Here is a 12,773-nt window from a genome sequence, read left to right on the forward strand (position 1 = left end):
GATATCGTATAAGTTTTAAGACCAGCGGCAGTTCATCAAATTTGTTATCGTATTTAAAAAAATGCCCGCGTAACCGTAACAATTATAACATTTTACTTAAAAATTAAAAAAATTATTATTTTGATTTGATTTAGCTTTCGTCAATTAGCGGTTCACAGCTGCGCTATACAAAATGTGCATAGGTCAAAACTACGAAATATATTTTAGTACGCGTACGAGTCGTTTTTAACAGAAAAGGAGGTCCAGCGGCCTAAAATGGACATTAAACATAAATAAATACATTTAAAAGTGAGTGGCTGCATCTCCGGAACAAAGTTCCAAATATTGATTCTAAGTCACCGGCGCTAACTTGACGCACGAACAATTAAGAATGGACCGATAACCTTGAATGAAACCGATAAGTTAACCGACAAATGAACTAAATGAACGATAGTAAGGGAGTTAGTTCATTCGTTCAGCTTAATGAACCGCTCAATTGAACCTATTCTGAACTATTTAAAACAACACTAACAGCGCACTGGTAGTCGCACGTGTTTATATTTTTTTCCGACTTTGTTGTGTCTATTCGCATAAAAATGTCTTTTGGACGTGGTCGTGGTGGTGGTGGAAGAGGTTTGAAAATGCACCAGTGGTTTCGAACTTAAACTTACATACATTTATTTATTTTTAATCTTTGTAAATAGGTTCTCGAGGTGGTGGTGGAGGTGGCCGCGGCGGTGGTGGATTCAACAAGTTCGGCGGAGGAGGATTTAATAAAGGCGGAGGTCGGGGCACCTTTGATCAGGGCCCGCCCGAGCGTGTGATTGCATTAGGCAACTTTAGCTATTCATGCCAGAATGATCTAGTTTGTAAAGTAGATATAGATGATGTACCATATTTCAATGCCCCAATATTCCTCGAAAATAAGGAGCAGATCGGAAAAATTGATGAAATTTTTGGCACAGTTCGAGACTACTCGGTCTCTATTAAACTTTCTGATAATATATTCGCAAATAGTTTTAAGCCAAACCAACAGTTGTTTATTGACCCTGGAAAGTTGCTGCCAATTTCAAGATTTCTACCAAAGCCACCACAACCAAAAGGTGCTAGAAAGAAGGGCGGCCCTAGTGGAGGAGGAGTAAGGGGGCGTGGAGGTGGAATGGGTAAGTTGAAATAAATTGTATTATGTTTAGGAACTATGCTCTACAGTAACAATACTTTACAATTATTACCATTAAGGAAACCGTGGTGGACGCGGCGGCGGTGGCTTTAGGGGAGGCTCAAGCCGAGGAGGCGGAGGTGGCGGCCGTGGATTTGGTAGAGGAGGCGGCGGCGGCGGCGGCGGCGGTGGATTTAATAGAGGACGTGGTGGCGGAGGAGGAGGAGGAGGGCGCGGCCGTTGGTAATTCAAAATGAGATGTGAAACTAACCAGATTGTGTGAATAAAATACATGAAAAGTAAACATATAAAAATAAATTAGTTGTTTGATAAATCGTAAATTGGTTTAATATTTATTTGAAAATACTGACCACGATACATGCAATATTTTACGGGTATATATATATGTATATTTATGTACATTTGTATAGTTTTGTGCACTTATTTATTGTGCTATTGTTGCTTTAAATGATGTTAATAATTAAGTATGGAAGATTCATAGGCCCTTAAAATTTGTATCATTCATATTTTCGATATTTTTGTGATTAAGTTGCATCGCATTGACGGCTTTCTCACTTATCCGAGAGTTGTTTTTCTTGTTCAATATTCGGCCAGTCCCGTAAGAGTCCAGAGGAGTATCTTTGTTGCTTAAAACATTTGTGTCAGCGATTGCATTTTCGATATTGTTATAAATGCGATCGGTATAGTTTGAATTGTAGCGAAATGAGCGGGTGTAAAGACCTTCTTGCCAGAGTTGGATATTTTTTTGCCGTTGCGTCTCCGGATATATGTGCTGCAAGAAAACGATAAATATAGATATTCGATAGATGGATATTGAGATATTTGAAGAATATTTTACCGAGATGCTGTTGCCTTCGGGGAACGCATTCCTGATTATGTCTTCCGAGTGATGGTGATAATAATATTGAGGCTTTTGTGTCTGGGAATATCTGCGGGGAGTGCTGCTTACCTCGCCATTGTGGTGGCCAATATTGCTATTTGTGGCACTAATGTAGCCGTTGTTTCCATTACTACCGAATATATCATCCACAAAACTAAATGTACTAAATTCGCTGGGATAGATGTAAAACGTTGTTATTAAAGTTGCGTATACAAACAGATGAAACAGTATGCATGTCCAAATAAGATTTATCTGTGAATAGAAAACAAACAAATTCAATTCACTGGACCCTCTTTAAATTAGCTAAGCATGTATATGTGCCTTTTTTCTGCGTCCGTATTTCGTGAATGTGGCAAACGGTACCAACGATATTGTTAAAAACGTGCCACAAGCAACCCCAGCCAGCAGGCCAGCGAAGTTCAGCTGGTATGGTAATGTGCCAATCCCGAATAGAACTGTGGACAAAAGCAATAGCTTGAACAATGCCACATATGGCTTATGTACATTTTTCCAATGCATCCATATAAGCAATGCAGCCAGCGAGGATACCACCCCACAGAGGGAGGCTGAGGGTCCCACCTGTTGGTAAATTGAATTAACGATGTAAGACTTTGAATAAATTTGAATTTAAATTTGAACAAATCAATCAAACTGAGTTATCGATGAGTATGCATATGTAACTCTGTTAAATGTAATATCGATACATTCGTTTGGTTTGTAACGCTGTTAAATGTAATATCGATACAATCCGAAGGAATGTTCTTAAGAAGCAAGCGATCACTTTTTGAAAGATTGTGAAACCGTGCGGTTGTGTAAAAGAATGAAAACCCGAAATTCATACTTTACAACGAGTAAATTAGTAGAAGATAACTGATCCTCTGGCTTTATATATATTCATATATATTTACATATGTTATGTACCTACCTCAGGTCGATGGGGTACTAGCACTGCGCTGGTAAGATTTCCAGCCAAGCCCGACATAATATATACTACGGCAGTTCGCAAGGTTCCAATTAATCTCTCCAAGTCAGCAAGAAATAAATACTGAAATATAAGCGTAATTGCCAAATGCAAAATTCCAGCATGCATGCACAGCGATGTCAAAAGTCTATAAATCTGATCTGGAATTTCCACTGAGATAAATGGGAACATGCCACAAACGTTATTAAGACAGGATATCTGAAATAACAAAGAATCATTAGGGAATCGTAATTATCTATAAAATATTTTGTTTTTATACCCTTGCTGAAGGTCGGTCAGTGCCTGGCTATGTAAACACTAGTCTATCAGTTGTATGTATCAATGTTTATTTTTCGGTCTCAAGCATCTCGGAAAACAATGATTTGTTGAACGTTGAATAATTTAAATTTAAATTTGAACAAATGCACTGACAAACTATTAAATGTAATATCGATACATTCCTATGGTTTGTAACTTTGTTCAATGTAATATCGATACAAACGGAAGGAATGTATCGATATTTGCAATAAGCAAGCGATCGCATTTTTAAAAGATTGTGAAATCGAAATTCATACTTAACAGATTCCAACTTTTGTTTCTTAAAACATCAATTTGTTACATCGGCCTACCTTATAGTAATTGGAGCAATCGGACAAAAATTGTGGCTAAGTAGAGAATGTCTGCAAGGCTATTTACTATTCGGTACTCCAAAAAGTCTATGTTATTTGTCTGGTTAATATTTACCTGTGAACAGAGTGAAGCTTCTTCATGAAAATATCCATTAACGAAATCACAATATTCGCGGGTCGTTATTCGGCATTCGCCATAGAGTCCCGTACAGCAGGGATGGCCAATTACTTCGCAGACCATATGCTCGGCCGTATGATCTTTGTAGCGGTAGCGCTGGGAGAATGAGTTTGTTTTCCGGCAAATGGGCCACTTTGTGATGTCATCGGGCCACTCGTATGGCGCTATGGATGCGGGTGCATCGCAAAATTTTGGATCCAAGCCGCACACAGATCCTGAAATCCGTCCACCAGGTCCCGACTCACCGGGAGACCATTTTTTCCAAGTAGATATTGATTTCTTGTGAAATTATAAATATATATACTATATATAAATACTAATATTATATTATATTAACACTTACCGTAGGATAAAGACCCCGTATGGAACAATCCGCCTGGGAGCTCTGAACGCAACCGGAGTCATCATTGCGTATGCAGCAAGCCGTCTCACGTTCCTGCCTTCTGGTTTTGGCAACCACCTCCATGATCTTAATGTCTCGCCGCATGCACGCGGCGAATTTTGCGCCCATATGGACCAGGTCATTGTTGCGTGGACCAATCCAAAGATTGCGCTGCTCGATGTGCTGTACCGTCTGTAGACTCAGGCTGGTCACCAGCACCTGTCCGGTCTTCTGTTCGGTACCGAAACCAATTGGTGCGATGCCGTAGCAAATGATCGATAGAAACAGGACAACAATTTGCACCGTATTTATCCAGTATGTGAAAAATGGTCGATGGTCCGTACGATCGTCCAGATCATTGACCGAAAAGTATTTGATGTGTCGCGTCTGCGGGCGTCTAGAGTTCTCCAGAACACCATCCAGCAACTGGGCAGCTATACGGTTGCCACGATTGCTGCTGGCCGAATTGTTTGTCGAATTGGATGTGCGCAGCACGGATTGACTTTGTCCCCCCGAGTTGCCGCTCATATGATGTATATGGTTCACCTGATGTACTTGATGTGAATCGGCAATCAAATGCATGTCCCCACCGTTGCCGTTGCTATTGAGAGCCGATGTGCGCCAGCCATTGTGGTGCCTCTCGGCCATATAGACGCCAACGCTACCCTCGACTCCGACTCCGCCCAGTGCCAAGCCCACAGTATCTGTGTGCGGCTGTTTGTTTGTTTCGCCATCGTCATTTGCTGACGAGCCTGAGGAGGCATCGCATGGATTATCGAAGAAGACCTCGTCTTCGATCAGTGCAGCCAGACTATTGGCAATGCCCATGCTGCACTCAGCGTCCATGTCCATGTCCTGCCCATGATCTATGGACTCGGCGCCCCTGCCGTGCACATGGACCGGTGCAAAGCTGCGCGACCATTGCCGATGGCATCGCTTGCTAAGCTGGCCACGTCCTTGATTTGTCGGCCGCACGTTAAACATGCTTATCAAGTAGCTAACACCTGTCATCAGCATGTGAGCCACCGATGCCTTACGCTCCACAAATTCGCCCGCACCGAAGTCGTTGCCGGCATAGCATTTGCGCCATCTGCAGTTGCCGGTGGCATGCAGTGCCATATCCACATTTTGGGCATCCTGAGCAGGCAGTATATCGGGCCGATCTGTCGCATAATAGCCGCTGCCAGTTGCCTCCACATTGTTGTTGCCATTATCACGATTGTTGTCCATTGCCATGGGCACATTATAGTCCAATTCCGAGCTGGCGTTCAATGGCCCAAAACGTCGAATCGCCAGGCGTCGGTGGCGTCCATACCAGAGGGCATAGTCTGCAGCCTCCGTGCTGGACTCTACGCCAAAGAAACGCGACACCTCGCGTCGCATATAAATTATGATGCGTTTCTTGCACGAATACCGAAGGGCCTGCTGTTGTTGTTGTTGTTGTTGCTGCTGCTGCTGCTGTTGTTGTTGTTGTTGTTGTTGTTGTTGATGTTGATGTTGTTGCTGCGGCACGAGATGTTGCTGCTGCTGCTGCTGCAGGCGCGGCGAGTTGGCCAGATGGGCAACCTGATATAGCTGCTGCTGCTGACGTTGGAATTGTGCCATTGTGCTGCTGGCCAGATCGGAGGCCTCGATTGTGTTGCTGGCATTCATTTCGTGTGTCATCATTTCCTGATCATGCTGCTGTTGCTTCAGCTTGGCCAGATCCGTTGATGTTACGGGCATTGCCATTGGCATTGCCAGCGGCACGGGACTGATTGGGCCAGTTGTTTGTGTTGTCTGATGCACACCGGTCGTTCGGCGCACGGTATTGCAATGCAAGCAGGTGCCGGCAATGTCCTGACCCTGCAGCTGCACCTGAGCTGCACCCTGGCCCCGCTGGCCCTCACTTTGACCCAACGCCGACTGTATTACTATAATGGACTCGGCCTCATCCGATTGGTTGCTGCTGCGTGCACTTTCGACATTCGATCGCAATTTGTTGCAAGCTGCAATGTTCTTTCCTGTGCTCACAATGGGCGGGCAGATGCTAGCGGCTGGTGCCGGAAACGATACGGATATTGTTGAGCCCGATGATGCAGGAGAAGGCGACGGGCATGGGCATGGTTGGTTCGAGTTGGACGTGGATGTGGCTGATGATGATGATGATGGCACATTGTGCACATTATAGGTTTGTGCGCTCTTCGAATAACTACCCTGAGCCGGCCCAGATTCAATGTGTTCACTGTTGTGACAGCACTTGGCACGATAATTGTACGGAATATTCACGTACTGCGATGACACCGGAGGCGTGGCAGCACATGTCGTTGCTCCGGTTGTTCCGGTTGAATCCGTGTATATATCACCCGCTGGAGGCGGCGTTGGGACATACCGTTTGACCGGTGTGTGCACCGTGGAACCCAAATAGCCGTTATAGGCATCACATTCCACGTTCCGATTGGTTGGCATAAAATAACGTGTCGAGGTCGCCGCCGCCGCACTTTGCGGTGCCGTCGCCGTTGCGGGCCCAAGTCCCGGCGATAATAGATTCATTGTTTCGATTAGTTTCACCTTTTGAGCCGGATCTCTGTAGCGCTCCAAGCGGTATTTTGAGTTGGGTGACATTGCACGTGGATGCAGTGGATGCAGGCTATATTTGCCATGCTTATGGATGCCGCCGGTGGAGCTCTCCGCCGGCTGCGATTGCGTGCTGCCCGAATTGTTGGTGCACAGCGACGACGTCGAATTGGAGGATGACAACGGGTAGCCTTGAGCGTGGGCGTGGGCCTGTTGCTGTTGGAAGTGGTTCAGATTCAGCTGCTGCATCTGATTGCTGCTGTTCAGGTTGTTAAGGCCGATTTTGGTTTGAAAATTCGATTGGGTTTGAGCGTGGGCGTGGCCATGACCGTGGCCGTGAGCGTGGGCGTGCGCCTGACCAATACCAGAGGGCAAACAATCACTATTTGGAGCAGGCGACGGCGGTGGCAAGCAGCCGCCGTTCATTAGCGAATCATCAAATTTGGTTAACGGTATGGTTAATTTGCCCGACTGCGCCAGGAATATCTCATTCGGATGCGGACTAAAGCGACCAGCTGGCGACCCAATTATTGGCTCATCTCCGTTCGTCTTCAGCGACAGCTGTGGCTGATAGTTAACCGATTTTCTACGTCCGGCACATGCATTTCCTGCAACTGTAGCATTGCAATCATTGCCATTTGTATTTCGGCGCTGGTTGCCGTTGCCACTCGGAAGATCAACACGATTGGGATGCATCTCAAATGACTTGGTTGTAACGTAGTATTCCTAACTGCTTTATCTGAAAAACGATTGTGTATCGAGGAGGTATTTATTCATTGTTAGAGCACAACTTGGCCTCTATATTCTGTATATATTTTAGATTCAAAACTTTGCATCTATTGAATACTCCGTATACTCGATAGGGATATCCTATCCGCCATCTTAGCATCTTTTGAATACTTCGTGTACTCGATAGATGACTCTATCCGCCATTTGCATATTATTATTACTGCCTGTATTTTTAAAAATATTAAAGCATAACAAAACTATGAAAATGGTTAGGTTATAACTATACCAAATATGACAAGTGGTTTAAGTGTAACACAAATATTAAACTGAACGTTGACTGTTTTTTTTTTAAATTACGAAAAACATCCAAAAAGTGAGCATTTATTTTGAGAAGTTCTCGATTCCAACTCAATTCAAGCCAACAGCTTGACACTCTTTGGAAGCTTAAACTTGTTGCGAATTTTAACAGCAAAACGAGCAAAGCCAAAGTCCACTTTCTGGCACAGAACTGTGTCAAAGTTGGGCTAGTCAAACTGATACAAAAACACAAAAAAAATAAAACAAAAGTGTTTGGAATGGTTTGTTACAGAAAGGTATCCAAAATCTTATGTTCGCAGAAACACAAATACATATTCATAATATTTGTTTTGTAAAGAAAGAAAAGTATAAGACTTCTACCAGGCACTTTTGTATGTACTTACATATATAAATACATATGCATGTGTTTGTATGTACAATTGTTCGACTAACTAATGAGTTTTCTTTCCACCTGATTATTAGTTAACAGTTTTATTACGTAGCCATGTCGACTTGCAGTTGTTAAACTTTGAATATCTATTTGACAAATTTATTCACAACACACACACACACACACGGATGTAGAGGAATTTAATTTTATCGATTTTCCGCAAGCGAACACAAGCATACTTTTTGGCGCAACTTACAATTATGGTATTCACATTGATATTTGTGCTCCTCGTATTATTAACGCCATGTTTATTCCAGTTCGCACAATTAGCAAATTTCGATTTTTTTTCATTTACTTTTTATTTTTGTTCGTTGCAAATGTTTTCCACCATATAGCGAGCAAAATCATTCAAATGTAAATGCATACAGACACACATACACATGCACTTACATATATATCTGCCATTCACTTGCTTCATTTCATATTGCCATTCACTTGGCGAAGCAGCGCTGCTCATGCTCACATTTGTGACGTCACGAGTTGCATTCGAAGCTCCAACATTCGATTTCGAATTGCAATCGAAGCTACAGCAATCGAATTCGAATTGCAATCGAAGCTACAGCAATCGAATTCGAATTGCCTTCGAAGCTTCAGCATTCCTTTCACAACCAATATGGCAGCATTAAACACCAATAGCCCAAAAAGGGAAACAGCTGATTTCAAAGAAGGCATCTGTTAGATTTTGAATGGTATAAAAACGATTTTCTATATTTTCGCTCGAGGAAAAATGAGTACTTTCCCATGCGGAGTTTAACATATACATATGTTTGATTTAAAAATAAGTTTGAAGCCCATCAAATTAAGAACCAAACCTTGGAATAAACCCCCTTGGAATAAACACTCCGAAAAATAAAGTTAAGTTCTTATAACCCTTGACCTGCAAGAGGGGTGGTAAGCTGAAACACATCTTAAATTAATTTTCACAAAGATCTTTGCTAATGAATTTGAAGCTAATCGAAACTTTAAACTGCGGCCGAAAAATCTATGACCCTAATTATCCCATCCAAGATTCGATTTTCGAAAAGTGTGAAACACTGGATGAATTAACTTTAATAAGGATCCTTGAAATTGATTTTTGTGCCTAAAACGGCACCTACCAAATGAGCAAGCACCCTGAACAAATTTCCCAGACATATGTACCTTCATCACATAGGGTAGCCCTAGTTGATCACAAGTCCACAAGAGGATCAAACAGTTTTCTGTATAAAGATTCATGTTGCAGCCCTGGTAAATCGAATTCGAAGTCAAGAGTCAATTTGAAAAGAGAATTGAAATTTATGATGCATGATAATTACAGTACTTAACAACGGCAAGGCATTCACCTGAATTCAGTTGTTTTTCGTGCGTGAGACAGTTTGGTTGCCGTTCGAAATTTGATCACAAATACAAACAGATATATATCTATGTACCTACATATCTAACCAGTTAACCAGTTTTGTACACCATAAGCCATGAAGTCGTTTTTTTATGCATTTGCTAGTTTTCTTTCGATCGTTGGCCTTCAATACATTTCAATTCGTGCCCAAGTATCTGCTCAGTTGGATCAATCCACATTTAAAAGGATTAGTCCCTCGTTTCAGATTGTCAATGAGTGGAAGTATTTGGATTTTGAATATCCCACGTTTGTCGAGAGGCAGCTGGCGATCAAAAATGGGTAATAAATACGTGAAAAAAAAGCTTTAAGTAATTCTCTTAAAGCAATCGAATCAAGGATTTGGGAACATATAAGAACATTACATTTAATAATTGATGATGGCTTTTTATGTAGAAGACTATTATAGGATATTTAGCACAGATTTAAGGTTAGAGCACCCATTAAATAATATGGTAAAAAATGGTAAAAAAGTGAAAGGTATAATTATGTTATAACAAATTACTTAAGAGGGAGAATGAGTATATGAGGCATATGGTTAATTCTAACTAAGGAACTGAACCCATTGAAAATGGGTAAAAAGGGTATAATGTATTTGTGCAAATGTATGTAAAAGGCAGAAGGAAGCATCTCCGACCCCATAAAGTATATATATTCTTTATCAGCATCAACAGCCGAGTCGAGTCGAGTCCGTCTGTCCGTCTGTCTGTTTCTATGCGAACTAGTCTCTCAGTTTTAAAGCTATCTTTATGAAACTTTGCAGAAGTCCCTCTTTCTGTTGCACGCAGTACATATGTCGGAACCAGTTGGATCGGACCACTATATCATATAGCTGCCATAGGAACGATCGGTCGAAAAGTAGGTTCTTGTATGAAAAACTTTTTTGTTTATCAAGATATCTTGTGCAAACGCGGCAATTATTAGTTTTACTATGCTCGTCATATATATGCAAAATCCTATCAATATCGGACCACTATATCATATAGCTGCCATAGGAACGATCGGTCGAAAATTGGGTTCTTGTATGAAAAACTTTTTTGCTTATCAAGATATCTTGAGCAAACGCGGCATTTATTAGTTTTACTATGCTCCTCATATATATGCAAAATCCTATCAATATCGGACCACTATATCATATAGCTGCCATAGGAACGATCGGTCGAAAATTGGGTTCTTGTATGAAAAACTTTTTTGTTTTCCAAGATATCTTGACCAAACTCGCCAATCATAAGTTTCACTATGTTTCATACATTTCATCAAAATCTTATTTTCATCAGACCACTATATCATATAGCTGCCATAGGAACGATCGGTCGAAAAGTAGGTATTTGTATGGAAAACTTTTTTGTTTTCCAAGATATCTTAACCATATTCGGCATTAGAAGGAAGGCTATTAAGTCTTTGGCGTGCCGAAGATAGCCCTACTATATCCTTGTTTCTGTTATTTATTTATGTATTTTTTCTTTCAGAGAGTTTGTGCCGAAAAACAATTTACCTTTGGGCATCGATATGTATGGAGGACGACTGTTTATAACAACACCGCGTTGGAAAGATGGCGTCCCAGCGAGTTTGGTCACCGTGCCGTACCCGACAAAAGAGATTAGTCCCGCACTGAGGCCGTATCCGTCATGGCAGGCGCACAGCAGCCCCAACAATGCCGACTGTTCCAAGCTGATATCCGTTTACCGGACCTCAATCGATGCCCAATGCAACCGGCTGTGGCTCATCGATTCCGGCATTGTGAATGCCACAATAAGTTTAAACCAGATATGTCCACCGAAAATAGTCGCCTTCGATCTGGACACAGACGAGATGGTTGTCCGCTATGAGCTGCCCGCCGCGCAGATCAAACAGGACTCCTTACACTCGAACATTGTTGTGGATGTTAGAAATAACGATTGCCTGGACGCGCACGCTTTTGTCACAGATGTCTGGCGATTTGGCCTAGTTGTCTACAGCCTGGCGAGGCACACGAGCTGGCGCGTGACCAACTACAATTTCTCACCAAATCCAACGGCAGCAGACTTCAATATCCATGGCCTGAACTTTCAGTGGTTGGACGGTGTTTTCGGCATGAGCCTGTCCCGGGGACCCAAGCGAAATGATCGTCTGCTATACTTTCACCCAATGGCCAGCTTTAAGGTGCGTAGAATTTTTATCATTACTATTTATATATTTATTGGTTAATTTGTGACACTTACTTTTGTAGGAATTTATGGTTCCGATAGACATCCTGTTGAATGAATCCCTTTGGACCGATAGCACAATAGACACGTCCAAGCTTTTTATTGCGATCGGCGATCGCGGATTCAACGGTCAATCTTCGACATCGGGAATTGCCAGAAATGGCGTCATGTTCTTTACCCAAGTACATCGGGATAACATTGGATGCTGGGATACAGCTAAGCCATACGCTCGATCCAATTTGGGCACGCTTCTCGATGCTAACAAATCTTCGAACTTGATTCAATTTCCCAACGATTTAAAAGTCGACCACGAACAGAGCCAAGGCGTTTGGGTGATGAGCAATCGGTTGCCAACCTATTTATATAGTCAGCTAGATTATGGGGATATCAATTTTCGGATTTTAAGAGCCGATGTCGATAACATTATCGCCGACACGATATGTAATCCATTGTACGAATCGGCCAGTAAGGAAAAATTAGCTATTGTGTCAATAGAAGAGGGCCAATGTTATTAGACGATAAATTGGTAACACCTGCAGAGCCTACTTGAATTCTTGAGAATCGAGGAGAACAGCACTTGGTATAAATTCGTTATATCTAAATTTGCAGCACAGCGATAAATCAAATTAGAAAACAAACATGCATTCCTCATCTCACAAGGTTGTTTTATGTGTCTATTAAACTGAGTGTAGACTGTACCTTGGGCCTAAGTATCTCTCCTAATTGTTCACTGCCGACTAGATTAATCTAGATTGTTTATTAAATATTATTATCTGGTAAATTGTACAAGTATTTATTGCTAAGTAAACTAATAAACATATGTTTATGATTGTGTAAATAAAGTGAAAGTCTGTATCAAATGAAGTTATTTAAAATTGAACTTCGGCCAGTTTTCCACTTTTTTTTCACCCTAAAGTCCTGTAGAAGCTAGAGTACCCCAAGGAACCTAAGTCCTATATAAACAATATAAAGAAGATTACCTCACATGAGGTA

General features: G+C 41.9%; 3 protein-coding genes across 4 annotated transcripts; 2 read left to right on the forward strand and 1 right to left on the reverse strand.

Annotated features, from left to right (window-relative positions):
* The first annotated feature begins 472 nt into the window (after positions 1 to 472).
* Gar1 (Gar1 ribonucleoprotein) lies at positions 473 to 1,479 on the forward strand. The gene is made up of 3 exons (XM_064681424.1): positions 473 to 612; positions 684 to 1,142; positions 1,219 to 1,479. The coding sequence occupies exons 1-3, from the start codon at positions 576 to 578 to the stop codon at positions 1,383 to 1,385; spliced, it is 663 nt and encodes a 220-aa protein (XP_064537494.1). The 5' UTR covers positions 473 to 575; the 3' UTR covers positions 1,386 to 1,479.
* Positions 1,480 to 1,495: 16 nt separating this feature from the next.
* Positions 1,496 to 8,600, reverse strand: LOC135427815 (inactive rhomboid protein 1). 2 transcript variants are annotated; one of them, XM_064681423.1, is made up of 7 exons: positions 8,419 to 8,600; positions 4,151 to 7,484; positions 3,745 to 4,086; positions 2,965 to 3,219; positions 2,361 to 2,618; positions 1,998 to 2,291; positions 1,496 to 1,931 (listed from the first exon to the last, which is right to left on the reverse strand). In XM_064681423.1, the coding sequence occupies exons 2-7, from the start codon at positions 7,439 to 7,441 to the stop codon at positions 1,635 to 1,637; spliced, it is 4,737 nt and encodes a 1,578-aa protein (XP_064537493.1). In that variant the 5' UTR covers positions 7,442 to 7,484; positions 8,419 to 8,600; the 3' UTR covers positions 1,496 to 1,634. The 2 variants fall into 2 exon arrangements, with proteins under 2 accessions (XP_064537493.1, XP_064537492.1); XM_064681422.1 differs by having other exon boundaries at positions 4,151 to 7,698.
* A 975-nt stretch (positions 8,601 to 9,575) lies between these two features.
* On the forward strand, positions 9,576 to 12,564 carry yellow-h. Its single transcript, XM_064681555.1, has 3 exons — positions 9,576 to 9,876; positions 11,064 to 11,736; positions 11,804 to 12,564. The coding sequence occupies exons 1-3, from the start codon at positions 9,674 to 9,676 to the stop codon at positions 12,293 to 12,295; spliced, it is 1,368 nt and encodes a 455-aa protein (XP_064537625.1). The 5' UTR covers positions 9,576 to 9,673; the 3' UTR covers positions 12,296 to 12,564.
* The last annotated feature ends 209 nt before the right edge of the window (positions 12,565 to 12,773 follow it).

This window comes from Drosophila montana, unplaced genomic scaffold (genome assembly GCF_035044405.1).
Source record: "Drosophila montana isolate Dmon_TW-CO22-7 unplaced genomic scaffold, ASM3504440v1 contig_2397_1, whole genome shotgun sequence".
NCBI lineage: Eukaryota > Metazoa > Arthropoda > Insecta > Diptera > Drosophilidae > Drosophila > Drosophila montana.